The following is a 22,920-nucleotide window of genomic DNA, read 5'->3' as shown; positions in this document are numbered from 1 at the left end:
ACCTCTGCGTGCATGCTTAGCTTCAGGAAGTTTTTCGTACCTGCGGGCATTGAGAGATCTGTGCTGCTCCAAAGTATAGGTTCATTACCCAACAGTTGAGAACTCAGGAGGGTGAAGATGAGAGAAGTGCCCACATTGTTTTTCATGTCTTGACCGAGAGAACTTGAAATTTATAGAACAATTAATATAAAAAAAATAAAAAAATAGAGCAGGAAAAAATTATATTATAGATAGTTATTTTATATATTGTAATAAAAGAGGGGCATGTATAGACCATCAACAAGCCGTATTCCTCTTCTTATATTATATATCATTTTTTAGATAATTTTTTCTTGTCTTGGCAACTCTGACATCTTTTAGATAGGACTTACCTATATTAATTACTTCTTTTGCACAGCCAATTCCAGTGATCAACTATCCTAATATAATTCTTGCATAAGTGACACAATGAAGATCTCTCCATCTCACGACATAGCTTATTAATAGAATCCTGATCTATCTAGTATTGTCCACTTTATTATAGTTGGTTGATAATTAATTAATTAATTTTTTATCATAAAAAATAACAAATCAGAAATGAGAGAAACAGACTGACATGACTATCTGACATAAACTTACGTATACTGAAGCCTGTACATAGTCAGGCAATCTTTTGAGCGAGAAAGTTAGGATCGAACCTGGTCCTCGAGACATTGAGTTGAGGAATCCGCTCCAACACCTCATCCATATCGATGGAAATAGTTGTTGCTTTTTTTTTTCAAAAAAAAGTTATTAAACATATAAATATGATCAGGGCCCATCCGAGCATGATAGATAATGTCTGAGGACCCATGGGCTAACTCTCAACTGTAGGTACGGCCACCATGAGCAAGCCCCAAGGGCCCATTAGAACGGGCGCAGCCCTACTCCACCTGATCGGTTCTCTTGTCTCTCTCCCGACCAACAAAGAAAGAAATCCAAAGCACTCCCTTCTCCCATTTCGTTCCTTGGATCGTATTCCCCTTCTTTGTACCTAAAATATCATTCTTCGCTCTCTCCATTCGCAATCCCATTCGCCTTCGATCGATAAGAGAGGAAGAATCGGAATCAGAGCGGAGAAGCGGAGGAAGGTTAACTTGAAGAGATCCATCCCTTACCCTACAACATCACCATCATCACCATGGGAACGGGCGTCTACGACCTCTTCTTCGGTATCCTTTTCTCTCTTTCGCCCTTCCTCAATTAGCCAGTGTTTCGTCTTTGCTGCTTCTTTGCTTAGTTCAGTGAGATGCGTTCTTAACGTCTGATGATTCCGCCGCCTTGGATGATTGTATATATACTATTTCGTGGATTTTTACTTATCTTTGTCGCGAACAGAAAAAAAATAAAAAAGCTGATTCTTTTATGCCTGATAATGGCTTTCTTAATCCGAGGTAGGTATATTGATTCTTATATTGCTCTGATTCGTCTTCGACAGCCGATTCAGATCGGCCGAGCTGTTCAACAGGTAAATTTTCCGGTAGAGACGGGAAGCTCGCATCGTGGAAATTACAAAAATTAGTCTCTTTCAGTTGATTTTGGGGATGATTTCTGAATCGGCATCGAAGTTTCCTGGATATAACAAGTCAATTTGTTGTGCTCCCATTTTACTTTTTTATGAATTTCGGATTATGTTCCGGTATGAATCTTGGGAAATCACCAAGTTTATCTGTTTTCTGACGAAAACTTCACCAGGTTCATCTTGATTATTTATTTCTAGCAATTTCATGCATTTTTTACTGCATCTCAAATGCCTCAGGTCCTTATTCTCGTCATTTTTGTTCATTGTGTTCTTTCTTTACTGTATAGTGGTAGATTACGAAGGTAAAATAAATGAGAATTGTTGGGGGATACCCGCCGACCGACTGCCGGAGGGCCCGACCGACCGGAGGGCCCGACCGACTGCCGGAGGGCCCGACCGCCCGACCGGCTGACGGCCTGACCGCCTCCGTTGGACGACTCCGACTGGCCGACAGACCGACCGATCGTCGGTCGGGGCGACCGACTGACGGATGCCATCAGCGGCTAACCACCGGCCGTCCAACGGCCCATCGCCGACTGGGGGTATGTCGGGCGTATCCATCCCGACCGACTGAACCTCGAGGTTATATGGCCGACTTACATGAAGCTCGCCGACCGATGGAGGGGTCCGACACCACTCGGCTGGCTACCGACTTTAGGTCGGTCGGCTCCTCCAACCACCGTACAGCCGCCAGACGTCGTCAGCTCTGACACGGACACGCGGCACAGTTACCTAGGGGCATTGTCCCGCCGAGAGCCGGGTCAACCCTGGTGATTAGACGGCCACACGGCGACATGACGTTTTTCACGGCGGCTCTGACAGCCTACAGTGAGTTGACAGTTCCTCACTTGTCCGCGCCATTAATGACGGCGCCATACCTAGCTCCACTATATATACCGGGAAAGGCAACAGTGCAAGGGATCGATCCGCTCCGTCTCTCCCAAAAACGCAGGCTCGCTCCTCCCTCTCTCTCTCTCTCTTTCTCGAGCTCTCCGTCTATATTTCACTGTTGCCCAGTCACCTCTCTGACTTGACCGTCGGAGGGTCCCCGCCGGAGCCGCCTCCGGTCAGTGCGGACTTCTTTTTGCAGGTGCACGCTTCCCGGCGATCGGGCGACGAGGTGATTGGCCGCAACAGATTGGCGCGCCAGGAAGGGGACAGCATGACAAAGACAAGAGCTCAACGATCGAGAATCACTGGGTCGGCAAGGCGCTCTTCCCGCCGGGAAGAGGCCTCCCCGCCACCACCGGCGGCGGAGCCTAGCTCTCCGCGCCCTGCAGTGACCACGGAGGCGCAGATTGCGGCCATCGTACGGCAGATGACCGTACTGACCGACGCAGTCAAAAGCCTCCAGCAGCAACCGGCGGCCCGACCTATGCCTTCCAGGAGCAGCCGCCGACGACCGCGCCGATCCCTGTCGCCTCCATGCGAGCGCCCCCAAAAGCGCTCCCACCGAGAAGAGGAGGGACGACCATGGCGCGACGACCGACGGTCCCAGCGGCCCTCCCCTTCCCCGTTGGAACGGGCAAGGAAGGAGAAACGGCCGCGCACGCCGTCGGCCTCTCTCTCAGAATCTTCCGGAGACTCCACTCCTGGGGTCTCCCAGCATCGACGAGCGGACGACTACGAGCGCCGGTTCGAGGAAATCGACCGCCGACTCGCTCAGTTGCAGATGGACGGCCAGAAGTCTTCAAACGACGTCGACTTCCAGACCGCCCAACCTCTCTCCCGACTCATCCTCGACGAACCGATCCCCAGTCGGTTCAAGATGCCGCACGTGGAGCCATACGACGGCTCCACCGACCCAGTCGACCACCTCGAGAGCTACAAAGCTCTCATGACGATTCAAGGGGCAACCGACGCTCTTTTCTGCATCGGCTTCCCCGCTATGCTCCGCAAGGCTGCCAGGGCTTGGTACTCCGGTCTTCGATCGGGCAGTATCCATTCCTTTGCGCAGCTCGAGCACTCGTTCGTGGCCCATTTCAGCACCAGCCGGAAGCCGCCGCGAACGTCGGACAGCCTTTTCTCCCTCAAGCAGGGAGAAAACGAGACGCTCCGACACTTCGTGGCGCGATTCAATGCGGCCACGCTCGAGGTCCGGGACCTCAACGAAGACATGGCTGTTTCAGCCATGAAGCGGGGCCTGAGGTCGTCCCGATTTACCTATTCTCTGGACAAGACCCTCCCCCGAACGTATGCCGAGCTACTGGAGCGCGCATACAAGTATATGCGCGCGGACGAAGGAGCGTCCGACCGACGCTTGGCCGAGCCCAGAGGCCCGAAGGAGAAGCGGAGAAAAGGTCGGGAGCCCGCCGAACCAAGCCGGCCCCCGACCGATAGTCGGCTTTCTCCACCCCGACAGATCCAAAAATCGCCCCGTCTGCAGACTCCGAGGCCGGTGCGTCCCAGGTATGACTCCTACACTCCTCTCTCCGCTCCCCGTGCGCAGATCCTGATGGAGATCGAGGGAGAAGAATACCTGCGACGGCCTCCGCCTCTGAAGGCAAAGGGTCTCGACCATCGGAAGTACTGCCGGTTCCATCGGAGCCACGGCCACGACACCGAGCGGTGCATCCAGTTGAAGGACGAGATCGAAAATCTCATCCGCCGGGGGTATCTCGGCAAATTCCGGAAGGGTCCGCCGACCCAACCGATTGCCGAACGACGCCCCCAGCCGACTGAAGAGGCGCCGACTAACCAGCCGACGGCCGGAGTCATCAGCATGATCTCCAAGCGGCTGGGACCGGGGACGTCAGCAGGGGGGAGCCGACGAAAAGGCCACGCCCGGACGACGTAATCACCTTCACAGAAGACGACGTTCGGGGCATCCAGACTCCCCACGACGATGCTGTTGTTGTGTCGGCGACAATAGCCAATTATGATGTAAAACGAATTTTTGTTGATAATGGAAGTTCGACAAATGTTTTGTTTTACTCGACCTTCTCCCGAATGCGACTGTCAACTGACCGACTTAGGAGGATCCCTGTGCCCCTGATCGGCTTTGCCGGAGACACCGTCACGACAGAGGGAGAAATTATCCTGCCCGTGACGGTCGGCACCGAACCACGGCAAAGCACGGTCTCCCTCTCTTTCGCGGTCGCCCAAGTTCCTTCGGCCTACAACGCCATACTCGGACGACCCGGATTGAACGCCCTCAAGGCGATCGTCTCGACGTACCATCTCCTTGTTCGATTCCCGACCAAGAACGGAGTCGGGGAGATGCGCGGAGATCAACAGCTCGCTCGCCGATGCTTCCAAATCTCCGCTCAAAGCGACGGGACGAAGGATCCTCTGACAATCGACAAACTGGACCAAAGGGAGGAGGAAGAATGGGGTTCGCCCGCCGAGCAGCTCGAGGCAATCCCGATTGGAGAAAATCCCGACAGAAAAGTTTGGGTCGGGTCTCAATTGCCCGACACCGAACGTCATCGACTGGCGGAGCTGCTGATGGCCAATGCCGACATATTCGCTTGGTCAGCAGCAGATATGTCGGGCATCCCTCCAGAAACAATTACTCACCGACTCAACATCGACCCGACGATGAAGTCGGTGAGGCAGAAGAAAAGGTCCTTCGCCCCAGAAAGGCAGAAGGCCATCGACGAAGAAGTGGACAAGCTACTCGAAGCGGGCTTCATTCGGGAATCTACGTATCCCGACTGGCTCGCCAATATCGTCATGGTCAAGAAAGCCAACGGGAAGTGGAGGATCTGCATCGACTATACCGACCTCAACCGAGCCTGCCCGAAGGATAGCTTCCCACTTCCGAAGATCGACCAGCTGGTGGATGCGACGTCCGGATTTCGACTGCTCAGCTTCATGGATGCCTTCGTCGGGTACAACCAGATCCGGATGGCGCCTGAAGACGAGGAGCACACCGCGTTCGTAACTCCCAAGGGCCTCTACTGTTATCGGGTGATGCCCTTTGGATTGAAGAACGCCGGTGCCACCTACCAGCGACTCGTCAATAAGGTCTTTAAAGACCAGATCGGGCGTAACATGGAAGTGTACGTGGACGATATGCTGGTAAAGAGCACGCAGATCCCGGACCATGTTCAGGATCTCGAGGAGACCTTCTGCACCCTTCGACGACACCGAATGAAGCTCAACCCGACCAAATGTGCTTTCGGGGTGACCTCAGGGAAGTTCCTCGGATTCCTCGTTTCTCAGAGAGGGATCGAGGCCAACCCTGAGAAGATAAAGGCAATCCTCGACATGCGTCATCCGAACACCAAGAAGGAGGTCCAACAGCTGAACGGAAGAATCGTCGCTCTTAGCCGATTCATTTCCCGGTCAGCTGAAAGGTGCCTCCCGTTCTTCAAGACTCTGCGTCAGGCGAATGGCTTCTCTTGGTCGGATGAGTGCGAACAGGCCTTCGAAGACCTGAAAAGATACTTGGCTTCCCCGCCGCTGCTCGTAAAGCCGCAAGTCGGGGAAACCTTGTATCTCTACTTGGCCACATCTTCCGAGGCGATCAGTTCGGTGCTTGTTCGGGAAAACGAGTGCCGGACTCATCAGCCCGTCTACTACACCAGCAAAGTGCTCCACGGTGCCGAAGCCAGATACTCGGAGACTGAAAAGATGATTTTCGCCCTGACCGTCTCCGCGCAACGGCTTCGACCATACTTTCAGGCCCACGCCATCGTGGTACTCACCAACTGGCCCCTGAGGGCCATACTGCGCCGACCCGACACATCCGGACGACTCGCTAAGTGGGTGATGAAGCTTAGCGAGTTCGACATTCAGTACCGGCCAAGGCCTGCCTTGAAGGCCCAGGTCCTGGCCGACTTCATCGCCGAATGCCCGACGACCGATCTAGGGTCGGGAGCTGAAGGCCCGGGACGAGATTTGGTCTCTGAGCCAGACCCGATCTCCACCTGGGTACTCCACATCGACGGAGCCTCCAACGCTCAGGGAAGCGGGGCCGGGCTCCTGCTCACGAATTCGGATGGGGTAGTCGCCGAATACGCCCTCCGGTTCGACTTCAAGGCCTCCAACAATCAAGCCGAATACGAGGCACTCCTCGCGGGCTTGAGGATGGCGAAGGAGCTGGGCATCGACAGCCTCCGGGCATTCTCCGACTCTCAGCTGATCGTGGGGCAGGTCAAGGGCGACTTCGAGGCGCGAGATCCGACCATGGTCAAGTATCTTCAGAAGGTGAAGGACCTCGTGGCACGCCTCGAGTATTTCGAGATCTCCCACATCTCCAGGACGGAGAATGCCCGCGCCGATGCTCTCTCCAGATTGGCAACGTCGGCCTATGACTCTTTGGGCCGGACGTTCGTCGAAAATCTCCAGCAGCCGAGCATCGATCGGGTCGAAGAGGTGCAGCAGCTAACGTCCGAACCAAGTTGGATGGATCCGATCGTCCAGTACCTGACCGACGGGACCAGTCTCGAAGATTCCGCGGAGGCCAAGCGACTCCGATGGTCGGCGTTGCAATATGTGATCATGGACGGCCGACTCTACAAAAGGTCGTTCTCCCTCCCTTTGCTCAGGTGCTTGGGGCCATCCGACGCCGACTACACTCTCCGAGAGGTTCACGAAGGAATTTGTGGGAATCACTTGGGGGGCAAGTCCTTAGCCTTCAAGGTCTTGCGACAAGGCTACTACTGGCCAACCATGAAGAAGGATGCGGCAGAGTTGGTCCGAAGGTGCGAGCCATGCCAAAAGTATGCCAATATTCAGCACCAACCGGCCAGCCAAATCGCTCCCATTATCGCTCCGTGGCCCTTCGCTCAGTGGGGAGTCGATATTCTCGGCCCATTCCCACCGGCGTCGGGCCAGAGGAAGTTCATCGTTGTCGCCATCGACTACTTCACAAAGTGGGTCGAAGCCAAACCCTTGGCGCAGATCACCGAGCGGAAGATGGAGGACTTCATCCAAAAGTCCGTCATCTTCAGGTTCGGATTGCCACACACCATCATCACCGATAACGGACGGCAATTCGACAACCAAGACTTCAGAGACTTCTGCGCCAGGTTCCACATCCGCCACCGACTAACTTCAGTCGGGCACCCACAGTCCAACGGTGAGGTTGAGGTGACCAACCGAACCTTGCTCCATGGACTCAAGACCCGACTGAACGAAGCCAAAGGTCTCTGGGTCGACGAGCTGGGCTCCGTTCTGTGGGCTTACCGAACGACCCCCCGCGTCCCGACCGGGGAGTCGCCGTTCAGCTTGGCCTACGGGACGGAGGCGATGATCCCGCTCGAGATCGGCCTACCCTCTTCAAGGGTCGAGCAGTACCAAGAGCCAGACAACTCCGAGAGTCGGAGGGTCGACCTAGACCTCCTCCCCGAGCTGCGAGACGAGGCTCAAATTCGAATGGCCTCGTACCGACAGAGGGTCGCCCGGTACTACAACGCCAAGGTCAGACCAAAGCTCTTCAGGCCTGGCGACCTAGTCTTGAGGAAGGCAGAAGTGTCGAAGCCCTTGGATCAAGGGAAGCTGGCTCCCAACTGGGAAGGACCCTACAAGGTTGCAGACACCTTCGGGCCGAGAGCCTATCGGCTGGAGACCCTTGAGGGGAAACCCATTCCCCGAACTTGGAACGCCGACAATTTGAAGCTGTATTATCAGTGAATTTTGTAACTCCATTGTCGGAATACAAGTTCAGTTTGAAAAATCGGAGTTCTAACTCTTCGACTAGCAATCGGCGCTCAGCCCCGACGTATCGACGTGGACCTGGCACCGACGATGCACCGGGCCCTTACACGGACCGATGCATCTACAATGACGGGAGTCAACACTCCTTCGACGTTTCGTCGGACCTTCACAAGGGCCGACGGACTCTTATGAACGGGAGTTACACTCCTTCGACTTTAGGCAACACATCCGCCCAAAGGCCGATGCAGCTGTTGCGACGGGAGTTCATACTCCTTCTACGGTCGAATTTTCGGGTAGAATCCATCGGCCGACAGGCCGATCGGGCCTTGACCGAAGAAAGGCTAAAAGCCCACGCGACCATTGTCGCGACTTCCGACCAGGCTACGGCCGGTCGAGGGATATTCGGCTTACCACCGTCTATCACACGACGCGACCTTAGTCGCACCCACTACTTGCCGATCGATTTTCGGCCGGCTGAACGACATTCGGCTTGCTACCGTCTGTCGGAGGATACAGGACCCGACGCAGGAGAGTGGGGACCCGACTTACTATTGTTCCCCGACATTGCGACGCAAATGACCGACTAAACGCATCTACGGAAGTCCGACTCCCTAACCTTTACCAGGTTCGGTCGGCTCCCGACTCAACAGATGGACCCGACTGACAACTTCGACTACCCGAAGTCCTATCGACTTACGTAAGTTGGCGACTTGCTTAAGTTAGTGACTAAGGTTCCGCATCGCAGCAATGGTCGGCATTACAAACAAGAAGGAAAAGAAGAAGATTTCATTCATTGATGAAAGGAAATTACAAAGTCGGGTCGAAGCCCGATTACATGTATTTTCAAAAAGAAACAAAGAGGGAGGACGGTCGGCTGGGCCGATCATTCGTCCTAGTCGATCTCTTCAACCAACGGAGGATCGGGGATGATCGGCGTCTCGACCGTGAGCAGCACTGGGTCAACGGCAGAAGGATGTCCTTCAGTCGGCAAAGAGTGGGCTTCAGTTGGCAAAGGAGCTTCGGTCGGCACCTGCTCCGGGACAGCTTCCTCCGCTAGGATGACGCCTCCCGACGGCTGGTCGGCTTCTTCTTCGGCTCCTTCCTCTTCGGCTCCTTCCTCGGCGAACGGCGGGACGACGCGGCTGACGTCCACCTCCGGGTACAAGGCATGGACGGCGTCCCGACCATCCTCGAACCCGACCCGGTATGAGGCGAAGCCCGACTCGAGCATCTCCTCCCGGTATCGGTCGGAGGCCCGGAAGTCCTCCACCGCCCGATCGGCCGACTCCCTCGCCGACCTTGCCTCCTCCTCAGCACGGGCAAGCTCCTGCCTCGTCGACTCCGCCTCGGCCTTAGCCATTTCGGCGTCGACCTGGGCGATGGACAACTCCTCTTCGGCTTCCGCAAGTTTCTCCAGGCCAGCCCGAAGTTGCTCGCGTTCACCTTGGAGTTCGGCGGTGGCACCATCCCGTTCACGGCGAAGGCGGCGTACGGCCCGACCTTTGTGCTTGGCCTCCTTTTGGGCCGACCGGAGTTCGGACCCAAGCCGGGAGACCTCGTCGACCAACTTGGCCTCCCGGTCGGCCGATTGCTGAAGTTGGTCGGCCAGCATTGCCCTCTCAGCCTCGGCCGCCGCCGACTTTTCCTTGAAGGCTGCCCGAGCGTTGCCGAACCTTCGGTATCCGGCCTCAGTTCAGACATTGTGAAGATCAGCTGCCGGCGGAAGGAAGCTTCGTCAGAATCGCATGATAAACAAAAATTCCTAAGGAAAATTTCTAAGGAAGAGAGGACCCGAAGCTTACCTCGACCATCGCCGGGTAGAACCGAGACAGCATCTCGGTCACCTGCCGAGTTCGCAGCAACCCCACGTCGGTTGGGAGGAGGATTCCTTGGCACAACCTCCTCGCAAGATCGTGGTCGGCCAACGCCGACGCACCCTCGGGGTAGTAGGCGCTTGGAGGCATCGACCGGCCCCCCGACCTATCCTCTTCCGTGGGCTCCATCGGGGACTTCCCCCGATCCGTTGCCCCGACCGACGGGACTGGCAGCGACGGGACGCTGGAGTTTGACCCGGCGCCTCCCGTTGCGCCAACGGACGCCGCCGGACGATGTTCGGTTTCCCGAACGTCATCCGGCTCCACCCGCATAGGCGAAGACACCGATACTCCTTCGGCCGCCTCCTCAGTCGGCCTCTCCTCGACTTGGACCGTCGGAGCCGCCAGAGCTATGACCGGCTCCGACTGGTCGGTTGCCGACGACTCGACGATCGGCGGGACTGGGGTTGGCTTCTTTGCAGGACGCGAAGGGCCGGCCCCCGATGCTGGCCTCTTCCTCTTGGCGAACTGCCGAATCTCGGCATCCGTCGGCCTCATCCTCGGTGGTGTCCCTGCAATACCGACAAGAGAGTTAAAGGCTGGACCAAAACCGACCAAAAGATGAACAAAAAGAAAAGCCGGAGGATCGGGCGATACCTATTCGGGGGACCAGACTTAAGCCGGCGTCATAGAGAGCTTGTTCGGTAACAAGCTCCCTCTGCTTCGGTACCGACATGTCCTTCAGTCGGTGGAAGTCCTCCGGTCGTCCGCATCCACCCGACTGTTGTCGTTGGCCTCTGTTCGGGGTATACCCCAACGAGAAGGAAAGCCCCAAGAAGAAGAGGAGGAAACAAAGAAAAACTGGTTCTTCCATCCATGAATGGACGACGGAAGACCAGTTATGAAAGCGAGACCCTTCCGGGGGTTGAAGAGCCACCACCCTCGGGCTTTAGGGTGGGGTCGGAGCACAAAGAAGGCCCGGAAGAGCGAAACACGGGGGTTGGTCGGCAAGAGCTGACACAACAGCGCGAAAGAAATGATTAAACGAACAGAGTTCGGCGCCAGTTGCGCCGGACAGAGTCCGTAATAATCAAGTAGATTCCGGACGAACTCCGGAATCGGAAGTCGAAGACCCGCGCGAAGGTCTTCAACGTACAGCGCCAGATCGCCAGGCGGAGGGTTGTTGACCCGACCGCCGGCCCCTGAGCGGAGAGCCGAAACTGCTCCGGGATGCGATAGTGCTCCCGAAGCTGATCGACGTTCGGCCCCGAAAGCGAGGAGGCCTCATCTTCCGGAGCCGATCGGGAGTCGTCGGTCGGGTTCCCCGACCGAGCTCCCTGGGTCGGTTTCCTGTCATTATGCAGGGACCGAAAGAGAAGAAAGAGAAGAAAGGAAGGAAGAAGGAGAAGGAGGGACCACGAACCGGATGGACCCTCCGCAAGCGAAGAAGAACTCTGCCCGCGACGACTGAAAAATCGCCCGGACAGAGTTTCCCCAGCGAAATGTTGCAAATGTGGGTCAGGGTCCGGGGGTCCTATATATATAGGGCCGACCGACGGCCGAGATCCTTCCGCGCCGACCGAAGACCTGCAGATGCGCGACGCGTGGCGCCCACCGATTGGCGGAGGATTCGGCGCGCCCCGCCCCGGGACGGCCGCACCGCCCGCATTAAATGCCGGAGGGGGCGCCGGCCAACCACCTTGACACGCGGCATGCGGGGCGCAGTCCTGCATTCACGCGCCCGCGCCGGTTCGCGTTCCCGATGGGACGCCTGACAGCGGCCCTCTCTCCCGCGATCGGCGCCGAATATCCGATCGACTGACGCCGTATCGTCCGGCGCCCGATCTTCTGACACCGACGTAACGACTGACGACGACAAGACGTGGCGTCTGACACCTGACGCCGACGTGACTTCTGAAATCGACTGGACGTCCGGATCGCTAGGCATTCATGAGGCGTCTGACATCGGATCATCCGACAGTACGGTCGGATCTACATGTGCGACAAATCCACTCCCAGTCGTCCGGGATTGCTGCCCGAATGGAAGCCTCGGCCAGCTCACCACCCGACTTAGGAGTGGAGGGGGGCAACTGTTGGGGGATACCCGCCGACCGACTGCTGGAGGGCCCGACCGACCGACCGGAGGGCCCGACCGACTGCCGGAGGGCCCGACCGCCCGACCGGCTGACGGCCTGACCGCCTCCGTTGGACGACTCCGACTGGCCGACAGACTGACCGATCGTCGGTCGGGGCGACCGACTGACGGATGCCATCAGCGGCTAACCACCGGCCGTCCAACGGCCCATCGCCGACTGGGGGTATGTCGGGCGTATCCATCCCGACCGATTGAACCTCGAGGTTATATGGCCGACTTACATGAAGCTCGCCGACCGATGGAGGGGCCCGACACCACTCGGCTGGCTACCGACTTTAGGTCGGTCGGCTCCTCCAACCACCGTACAGCCGCCAGACGTCGTCAGCTCTGACACGGACACGCGGCACAGTTACCTAGGGGCATTGTCCCGCCGAGAGCCGGGTCAACCCTGGTGATTAGACGGCCACACGGCGACATGACGTTTTTCACGGCGGCTCTGACAGCCTACAGTGAGTTGACAGTTCCTCACTTGTCCGCGCCATTAATGACGGCGCCATACCTAGCTCCACTATATATACCGGGAAAGGCAACAGTGCAAGGGATCGATCCGCTCCGTCTCTCCCAAAAACGCAGGCTCGCTCCTCCCTCTCTCTCTCTCTCTCTCTCGAGCTCTCCGTCTATATTTCACTGTTGCCCAGTCACCTCTCTGACTTGACCTCGGAGGGTCCCCGCCGGAGCCGCCTCCGGTCAGTGCGGACTTCTTTTTGCAGGTGCACGCTTCCCGGCGATCGGGCGACGAGGCGATTGGCCGCAACAAGAATGATCATGAAAACATGAATTTGTTCCGTATTTTGTGACTGGTGATAGATTTAAAATTTTACATTTAGTGCAGCACCGACATTCATGTGCGATTGTTAGCATGTCATTTCTCCATTCTTCTTGATCCCTTCCTCAAATTAACATGTTTGTGTTTTGTCCGTGTTTTAACTTCAGAAGTTATCACTAGTTGGTAAAATTACATTGTTAAGTGGAAGATGATGAAAGCCCACTGGAGTCACAAGCAGCAATGCCCATGTGGGGATGATCAATGTTATCTCGATGCTGAAAGTTATGAGGAAGATGAATTAGTGGAACCAATGCATCTGACGGAGCCTAACCTTTCACTTGGAACACCCCAAACTTCTTTAGGTGTGAACAAGATTGTTGCATCTCCATATGTTGGACAGTCATTCCAAAGTGATGATGAGGCCCTAGAGTATTATACGAACTTTGCACGGAATAATGGTTTCCTGGTCAGGCGAGAGCGCTCCAAGGGAAATCCAGAGCATCCATTGGGAGTATACAAGCGAGAACTTGTTTGCCATCGTGCTGGCCCTCCTCTGCCCATAAAATCAGGAGAAGCAAAACGCCAGAGAAAGAAGAAACCATCACGGTGCAAATGTGATGCTCAAATGGTGATAAAGAAGAACATCTCAGCAGGCATAACTCGATGGGTTGTTGTCAATTTTAGTAATGTGCATAACCATGAATTGTTGGATAGCAATGATGCACAATATTTCCCTGGTTACCGTTATATATCAGCAGTTGACCGTGAGCGTATCTTGGCTCTAGCAAAGGGTGGATGCAATGTCAATCTTATAATGAGGGCTCTGGAAATGGAAAAAGGAGTGAGGCCAGGTGAGCTGACATTTACAGAGAAGGATTTGAAAAATTTCCTTCAGGCCTCTATGAGCATTAATCCAGAAAGTGAAGGATCAGAACTTCTTAAGGCTTGCAAGGCTATGAAAGAGAAGAACCCTGACTTCCGTTATGAGTTTACATTGTACGAAAGTAATAAGCTCGAGCATCTTGCTTGGTCATATGCAGGATCAGTTCGTGCATACAAATTGTTTGGAGATGTGGTGTTTTTTGACACAACTTATCGTCTACATTCATATGATAGGCCTGCCGGGGTATGGTTTGGTGTGGATAACCATGGGCATACCATATTCTTTTGTTGTGTTGTCCTGCTAGACGAAAAGCCAGATTCATACAAATGGGCCTTGCAGGTTTGTCTGTCATGCTTTGCTCCCTCATTATACATGTTGCTTTTCTTTTGTGCGAGAAGTTATTGATGTTTGTTTCGCAAGACCCTATAATCTTTTGTACACCTCCTGATACTCTGATTTTCCGTTTATTTAGGCATTTCTCCGGCTTATGGATAAGAAATTCCCACAAACAATATTAACGGATTTTCATATGGGGCTGAAAGATGCTATTTCAGTTGAGTTACCGAGCACAAAGCATGCATTTTCCATATGGCATTTAATGTCCAAGCTACCTAGTTGGTTTTCTGCCTCACTGGGTCCACAATATGAGAAGTTTAAGTCTGAGTTTTATAGAATACATGATCTGGATACTGAGGAGGAATTTGAGCATCAATGGAATCAGATGGTTGTTGAATTTGGACTTGGCTCGGATAAGCATGCAGCCCTACTCTTTTCTCATCGGTCCTATTGGGCAGTTCCATACTTGCGAAATTGGTTTTTTGGTGGATTATTGACGACTGGTCATTCAATGTCAATTAGGTCTTTTTTCAGAGGATTCTTAAACTCACAAACTCGTCTCAAGGATATCGTAGAGCAGGTAATCCACTATTTCCGAACTATTATTTTGCATTTGCAATTTGACGTTCTTGTCCAATTATCTATGTGTGGTTTAATACTTCATGCAGGTGGGTGTTGCAGTTGATTTCCAAAATCAGGCAGGAGAAGAGGCAACAACACAACAAAGCCGACAGAATATCAAGATTAGAACATGCTTGCCCATCGAAGAACATGCATCAACCATTCTTACACATTATGCTTTTGAGATGTTTCAGAAGGAAATCATGTTGTCAACACAATTTGCAGTTTTTGAAACGTCAAGAGAGAATTATCTTGTTCGACACCACTTGAAGTCAGATGGAGGGCACATAGTAAGCTGCATCGCATCGAATGAAGACATCTGTTGCACTTGCAGAGGATTTGAGTGCACTGGAATATTATGCAAGCATACTCTTCGGGTGTTGTCATTGAAGAATTGTTTTCTTATTCCGGAGAAATATCTGCTGCATCGCTGGCGTCGTGAAAGCTCATTGTTTCCAAAAAGTAGTGGCTATAAGTATCGCTCCCAAGCACTGAGGTCCCTTGCTTCTATCATCATTCAGGAATCATCAATAACAAAAGATCGTTTCGATTATGTTCAGTGGCATTTGAGCCGGCTTCTTAATCATGTGAGGGACATGCCAGCTACAGATGAAGCTGCTTCAGACTTGGAGCCAAGCTCATCATTCGATGCTACAGTGGATGTTGTTCCTGCACGTTCAGTCACTAGAGGAAGGCCCCGGAAAATTAGAGGGATTGTCAAAGTGATAAAGGAAACACAGGCATCTTCATAGGGTGGTCGGGTGAAAGAGGTTATGTTACAGCAGAAAGAGGAATCAAGTGTCTGCATCAATGGTAAAGAAAGGAGAGGCAAGAGAAGAAAAGAAAAAGGGAGGTGCTTTTTTGGTACCAAGATGCAGATGTGCTACTGCAAGTTCATGCAATGGTTCAAGTTGCCAAACCAGAAATAATTTTGCCGAGCATGGTACAACCCTCTCAAAGAAACTCGTCTACATCATGCACGCTGGGAGGAGCTTTAAGCACAAATCTGCTTCCGGGGTCTTGTCTATTGCTTATATGCTAGGGGAAAAGTTCTAAACTGGATGGTTCATGTGAGAGAGCCATCTCTGTTTACAAGTGTTTAATTAACAACACTCCAGCACCTTGCGAGGGCGACAGCAGCAAGCACCTGAAACTATATGTCTACACTAGCTCTGGTCTTGTTATTCTCTACCTTCTTGACCCTGCTCAAGTTACTAATGCCACAAAATTCATGGGCTCCACTCGAACATTCTGTTATCAAATCTTATGTGATTCATGCCCCGGTTAACCACACCTGGCAGTGCGTTGTAGGAGAGGGGAGGTGAGAACTCAACCACTCCCAAGCCAAGTAGTGAGGAGCTTTAGTTTATATAATACATCATATAATTCAAGGGGAAAATGTAAGTAAAGATCAAGACGATACAGCAAATCGAATAACTTCTGATCACATCGACCAGCATATGGTGACATGAAATATTCTAATCATTAAACATAAATGGCCATGTCCAAAATCAAAGTTAATTAGCCTTCCTCTATGCGTTGGCCTGCTGCTGGCTTGCTGGTTGCCGATTTAAGATACCTTGCCGACTGGTGCGTCTTGTGGAATGTCGATACATTTCGACTGTACTGATGTACTGATTCAAAATCTATTAGCGACGTACGAGCTTCATTGATCATCTTCCCAAGTTTCCAATCACATCCTAATTTTTCTGGTGAAGCTGCTTTATGGAGATCTAAAATGCCCGACTTTGTCAATGAAGTGGTAACTATTCTTCCTCAAGTGCCTTCATATAATTCAGGGAAATACGAGTGGACTTAACTTCTTCTCTTTGCTTTTCAACCCAAAGGAGGAGCAAAGCTCCACCAACTATGTTAAGCTAAACTTTTTATCATAACCCAAGAGCACCCAATTTTGTTATTATAACTTAAAGAGAACTCAAGCTTGATGTGTTTTGTCATGAATTGGGTCATGTGAGCTTGTATGAAAATTACTAGATGGAAATGTCAGGTAGTTTTCCTAAAATTTTATATATAATAGGCCCTCTGAACTAGCATAAAAGTTACTAGAGGGTCAGGTAATATTCATAAAATTTCATATATAATACACGTTGTTAAAGTAGAAAATTTTCAAGAATATTATCGTGGCTAAGCCAGAAAAAATCAAAGTGTGAGACTCCCAAGGCATGTGCAAAAGTTGAGCCATGTAACTTTACTTGGGGTTGTGGAGCCTTGATGGTGGACAAATAAAACATGGGTCATTTTAAGCCGCATGATGCAGGACAGGGCCTGATAGCGTACGAAGCAGGTGTCTCTATTGGAATTTAGAAGGCACTAGTTATACATCGATGGATGGTGGAGGAAAAGAGAAGACCTTTCTGAAGATGGCTTTAACTAACATAGGTACCAGTCAAGTGTCATCATGGAACTTGAGAGGACATTCCATAGATTGGCTTCTTCTACAACTTTGATAGGAAGGGAATTCAATTTGTCAGCTTTTCCCTAAGATGTTCTTACTGCTAGAACTTTGATATATCTGATCATTCTTTCACTTTCTCACTGCTGTTTCCTGGAGCTTGATTTAGCACTTCGCTAGTTCATTTTCATCTCTTTCAGGTTTCTTAAGCAAAGGCTCTTGACTAGTTGAATAGCAATCGGAGGGAATGTACTATACATCCTAATGCGTGAGATGAGGAAAGGGGATGATTATAAATTGTAATTTATCACAACTTAGGTTGCATGAACATTAATTTTTTTTTGTACGAGAATAATTGTTTAAATCTCAAACATCTGTGCCGTAAATCCAGAAGGAAGATTTCTTGCTCAGTTGCTTGTAACCATAAAACTGCATCATAGGAAATGTTTCGGTCCTATGCTTTGTTTTATGTTATTACAATTCATCAAATGAGACTCGATGTGCAACTGAGAGGCACCAATCTATATATTTATTTTTAAAGTCAGAATGAGGCTGGTAATGCAGTCGCACTGGCCATCAATCAGTGAGTTTGACAAGTGCTGATTGATGACAATTTTTGTGGCCCACCTGCATTTTTCCCAATTAAGGTCCATATATAGTTGCTCTCAACCAAGCAGAGATTGGACATACTTCAGTGGAGGTGTTGACCTATCCTGTTCATGGACACAATCAAGGCCATGATTCAGATCGTCAAGAGACTAGGTTGTTCCAAAACATCTCTTGCTTTTCACAGGGATGACATGACCACGAAATTATTTCTCTACCGTATTTACATGCAAATCAATGGAGAATTAATTCTAATTTAAAATAATTATAGTCATGTTCGGTGCTTGTTAGTATTCATTTCTATTTTATAATGGTGTTAAATCTCAATAAATTTAATCATAACTAGTGTAAGAATAGGTTCGCTTTACAAGAGTTAAATCTCAAAATCAAAATCTGCGGGTTCCACAAGTTTGGGCGTAGAGTAATTCTTTCTGCACCATATGGTGCAGTAAAAATGCACCATCCCATCTTATTGAGCCACGTAATGTGTATTTAATACCTGTAGTTCGAAGAAAGTCCAATTTCTGGGATATGCATGCGAAAATAAAAAACTAGCAGCGAAAAAATAATTTCAAATTTAGATTAAAATATTTTTAATCTATCATGCAAGCAACATATAGATCTAATTTGCACAGTGTCAGGAGCATTCACATACTGAGATTAAGATTCTGAAAAATAAAAAACAGATTTAGAATAGATCAAACTGAAGATCCGATCTCCATATCTTTGTGTAGGTCGATGATCTCCACAGCTGATATCGTTATATTCTCTAAGATTCTTTAATTAGCTGCACGCACGTTTGGCCTTTACGGATATCCATACGAGGCTTTTAAATCCGATTAGAGGTCTACATCTTCATCGAGATGTTAGTTCTTTTACATAAGACACCTCCTGATGATTGATGTGGATCTTCTTTAACTCTCTAAGATCTTCTCAGAGAACAAAGAGAAGAGAAGGAAAAAGAAGAAGAAGGAATAGAAAAATTTTTTCTCTCTATTTTTTTCTTCGTATAAAACCAACGTCACATATTTAGGAAGAAAACCTTAGAGACCTCAAGCCAAGAGGGGACACCTCTCCTCTTTTTCATGCCCAAGAGAAAAGCCCACGCCCTCTTATGTTTCTCACGCCCAGTTTCAGGAATTTTCACGTTGAAAAGCTGAACCAAAAACTCATGCCCACCCTTCTTAGATATGGCATCCATAGATGGGATAAGGTTTAGGATTTGAATCAAATTCAAACCCTAAACTTCATCCTTATCCATGAACCAAGAGGTTGGTATGGGGAGGGAGTCTTGGGCGTGCGTGAGGTGAGTAGGGCATGAAAAATTTCACGCAAAATCTCAAGAGGAGGGGCGGCTTGGCGTGATATGGCGTGGAGGGTTTTGGGCCGCCTAAGGAGGGAGAGAGAAAGTCTCAGCCAATTTGGACTTTTTTTGGTGCTTAAGTCAAAATCTAATTTAATTTCTAATTTAATTAAGAATTAGTGCATCCAAAAAGAGAAAGAATCTTAGTCCAACTAGAAATTCAATTTCTCTTAATTAGATCCTAATTTAATTAGAAATTAGGTTAAGCTCAAATCTTAATTAAAGAAAAAATTGATCTTCCTTGTAATTGAGTTATTTTATAATCTAATTAGACTTGATCTAATCAAATACAAACCAATCTAATTAAATTAAATTCAATTAGATTTGATTTCAGCTTCATTGCTCAATCAACTTGAGCCAATTAGTAATCCGATTGCTAATTAATCCTCTTACAACTTACTAACTCTTAGTAAGTTAGATAATTGCAATAATTACATTAGATCAATTATCAATTATATTGACAATTAGATTCCTCTGTGATTCTTAATCACAAATCAACCATCTGATCGGACAATGATCTCTTTTGTATATAATCTCATAGGTTCTATTCTGTCTGATAGTGAGATATACTGTGATCCCTATCACAATAACATCAAAACTCCTTTTAATAGGTTAGAATGATTCCAACTCTGCCCATTAAGGGTCATCTATCATCAAGACGACGCTCGACGAGTCTCACAATCCATCAGTGACACCTAGCAGTATGTAGTGGCAATCCAGCGGAATAGAATATTGAACTTTTAGGTGCAGTTACCGTATGATTCGATTTTTCTATCGTGAGTCCCGACGAGACAGAGGTTCTGAAAAATTCGTCAAACTTCATCACTTGTCATATATAATATTCAATCGACTTGAGTTCATAAGTGAAATCTTATGAAAATTCTTTTCCATCATTTACTCTGCCATGGTCATGATCTTCTAAACTCAATCTCATAAATAACATAGGACTACTCCTTCTCTGTTAAGGTTGATAGATCCTATATGCGCACCCTACTCTTACAGTAAACCTATTGTAACCAACGTCCACTACAAGGACCCATATGACTAGAGACCATGTTTATGTGTAGTCAAATTACAGCAATCTTACTGTGAGCAATCGAAGTACCACAGGTCTAAGGACTACTCATACCACTGCAACATCGAGTATGTCATTGATGAATGGATAGACATCCATGTGACTACTTGTGTTGGTCATGCTCTGTACCATTGATCTCTAACAATCACCTGTACTCTCACTCTAGTGTCTCTACACTATAGACTCGAGGCTCGTCTATTCAGAGAAAAATGATTTATACACCAATCTAACTCGATCAATCACCGTCCTCGTGATGATCCATCGATCGGGAGCATTTAGGAATTAATCACCAATGACACACGTCCCAAATTCTCAACTCTTGAAAATATATGTCATCATCCTATTAATTCCTTGGACGATTCATAGACATATGATTCTACATGAATGAGAAAATAACCCTATTTATTTTATTCAATTACAAAACTATACCACTAGAAAGGTTACATATGTCGGCCAACTTGGCTTCTAAGGTATACATCTAACACAGTTCTCTTTTTTTGTTTGAAATTTTAAATGATAAAAATATCCCTCCATTTTTGAAAAAATTATGACATCATGCAGCTAAATTATGACTTCCTGCACAAGAAGTTATAATTTTCTTCCAAAGGTCATAAAGAGAGAAAGATATTTTCGTCATTGAAAATTTATGAAATTTTTAAATAACAAAAATATCTCTTCTTTTTTTATGACATCTTATGGCTAAATTATGACTTGCTGTTGTGTAGGAGATCATAATTTAACAGCAGGATGTCATAATATGCCATAGAATTTCATAAATTTTTCGAAAGAAGAGGAGTATCTTCATCATTTAAAATTTCAAACGAAAAAGCAGAACTATAGGTATGAAATGCATATTAAAAAATAGTGGCTATATGGTCCAATAAGATGAGATGATGTATTTTTGTTGTACCATATGAGGTGCATGAAGGCTTTCTTTTTGGGTGTACTGCTATAGAGTCCAAGTAGAATATGGTTAATTGAAGGGTGCGTGTGTGATGTTGGGAAGTGCCGTGGTTGGTGGATGGGTGAGTGGATCATACATACACGCTTAATGTACGGACTTGTGCATGGAAATAAAATTCTGACACACACACTCTCTCTCTCTCTCCCAAATGGAAATCGTTCCAAAGTTGTAGACGGATTGCTTACTTATAGTTGTCACCTACCTAGGAGAAACGTTTCTTCTAATCTAGCTTGTATGTTCTTACAAACTTGCATATTCTAAATGACGCCTCTTGTTGTTCTTTTTTTCAAACAGCTAGCCTGGAGATGCACGCAAGCAGTGCCTGCACAAATGTCCTTAACTGGCAGGAGTTTTTGGTTGGATTACATATGGGATGGTAGGCGTGAGTTGCGGGAAGTTGCCAAACGCGCCAAGATACGGATTTCGTGCCAAACTTTTAGTCAAGAGGTAGTCATCAAAAATTTTAGAATCGGACTTCGTTTGTGACATCAAATGGAACCGGCTCTCTTTTGTCTGATAAGAATGGTTTCTTCGATTAGGAACCCGATCCGGATGTCTGTCTTTGAATCTACCAGACTTCATGAAACCACCGGTCAATTCTTGGATGGGTGCAACCATCGTGCTAAGATATTATCCTAGTCTCCCCACACGCAACAGGAGATGCTTACTTCATCTATATCTCATGGACACAGTGTTTGATCGGCACCGTACTATTGTGTTGTGTTGCTCGAATGGTATTATTGTTCACAGATTTTGGAGTTTGGACTTTAGCCGTTCTTCAGCAAATTATACAATCGAATTTGATCTTTTTCTGTCCACGTTTGCTGGCACGTAATTGAGGCATTCCACCCGTGCCAGAAAGCAGGGGTTTCACTTTTATCATCTATTTCTCAAAAAAAAAAAAAAATATTGCACTTATAACATTTTCTCTAGGTATCTTTTCGTTAATCTTGACTCCAACATAATAGGCTAAATCTATCCAAAAATGTTTTACACGAAAGGATTGTTGGACGAGACACACGGTCTCCTAACCGCCCATTCAAGTCTTACCCCTTGCCACCCACCGAACCCGATGCAGTAGATACAACGTACTCCTCTTTTTTGACACCACTGTATCGTTTTTTTTTTTTAATTTTCCGATAAGACGGATGACACACTGTATCGTTCAAAATACAAAAATCTTTGGTGCACATACATTTGTGATGGGTGAAGAGTGGTGAGAGTGGAGAATGGAGAGCCCTCGCGTCACACTTGTGACGGCAATCGACAGCTCCGCCTACCACTTGGTGCCAAGTGAGGCACGTAGGAAGGAAGAGCCGAGAGGAAAGAACGGGAGGAGGCCACATGTGGTGGTGGGTGGCACGCGAGCCACCGGAGGGTTGGTTGGCTGGCGGGGGGGCCCCGACCTGGACAGCATTCCTGCATGGCATGGTACGCCTGTCAGCCCGCTTCTCTCTCTCTCTCTCTCTCTCTCTCTCCCCCCCCTTCCCCTCCTTTTGATGTAAATCACGTACGTATAGGATATATCATATTAGGTCTAAATCATTGATGGCTATATATATATATATATATATATATATATATATATATATATATATATATATATATATATATATATATATCATATTGTGGTTAAAGAAAAAGACAAAGGACGTACGAAAGGTGACGGGATGATTACACCAAACCCAGTTCTCTTACGAACCCTGTCTCCCTTTTGACGAGCAAGAAAGGCGATCTTGGCGCTCCCCCCTGCGTGCCCACCCACCACGCTCACCCTC

The 22,920-nt window shown here is 49.0% G+C and overlaps 1 protein-coding gene across 4 annotated transcripts; it reads left to right on the top strand.

The window, feature by feature from the left end:
* The first annotated feature begins 928 nt into the window (after positions 1 to 928).
* On the top strand, positions 929 to 16,014 carry LOC105033423 (protein FAR1-RELATED SEQUENCE 11). 4 transcript variants are annotated; one of them, XM_073249898.1, is made up of 5 exons: positions 929 to 1,190; positions 1,466 to 1,486; positions 13,049 to 14,103; positions 14,237 to 14,680; positions 14,769 to 16,014. In XM_073249898.1, exons 3-5 carry the CDS (start codon positions 13,090 to 13,092, stop codon positions 15,471 to 15,473), a joined length of 2,163 nt encoding a protein of 720 aa, XP_073105999.1. In that variant the 5' UTR covers positions 929 to 1,190; positions 1,466 to 1,486; positions 13,049 to 13,089; the 3' UTR covers positions 15,474 to 16,014. The 4 variants fall into 4 exon arrangements, with proteins under 4 accessions (XP_073105999.1, XP_073105997.1, XP_010906525.1 ...); XM_073249896.1 differs by having other exon boundaries at positions 1,457 to 1,486; XM_010908223.4 differs by lacking the exon at positions 1,466 to 1,486.
* The last annotated feature ends 6,906 nt before the right edge of the window (positions 16,015 to 22,920 follow it).

This window comes from Elaeis guineensis, chromosome 16 (assembly GCF_000442705.2).
Source record: "Elaeis guineensis isolate ETL-2024a chromosome 16, EG11, whole genome shotgun sequence".
Lineage (NCBI taxonomy): Eukaryota > Viridiplantae > Streptophyta > Magnoliopsida > Arecales > Arecaceae > Elaeis > Elaeis guineensis.
The sequence above is the reverse complement of the archived record's forward strand: the minus strand, read 5'-3'. Positions and strand labels throughout refer to the sequence as shown.

What these genes read in the sequence shown, in the direction of transcription:
- LOC105033423 (XM_010908223.4), top strand. Translation starts at nt 13,090, where the DNA reads ATGATGAAAGCCCACTGGAGTCACAAGCAGCAATGCCCATGTGGGGAT. An exon ending in CATACAAATGGGCCTTGCAG is followed by an intron (nt 14,104 to 14,236) that starts GTTTGTCTGTCA and finishes CCGTTTATTTAG; the next exon opens with GCATTTCTCCGGCTTATGGA. An exon ending in TCAAGGATATCGTAGAGCAG is followed by an intron (nt 14,681 to 14,768) that starts GTAATCCACTAT and finishes TACTTCATGCAG; the next exon opens with GTGGGTGTTGCAGTTGATTT.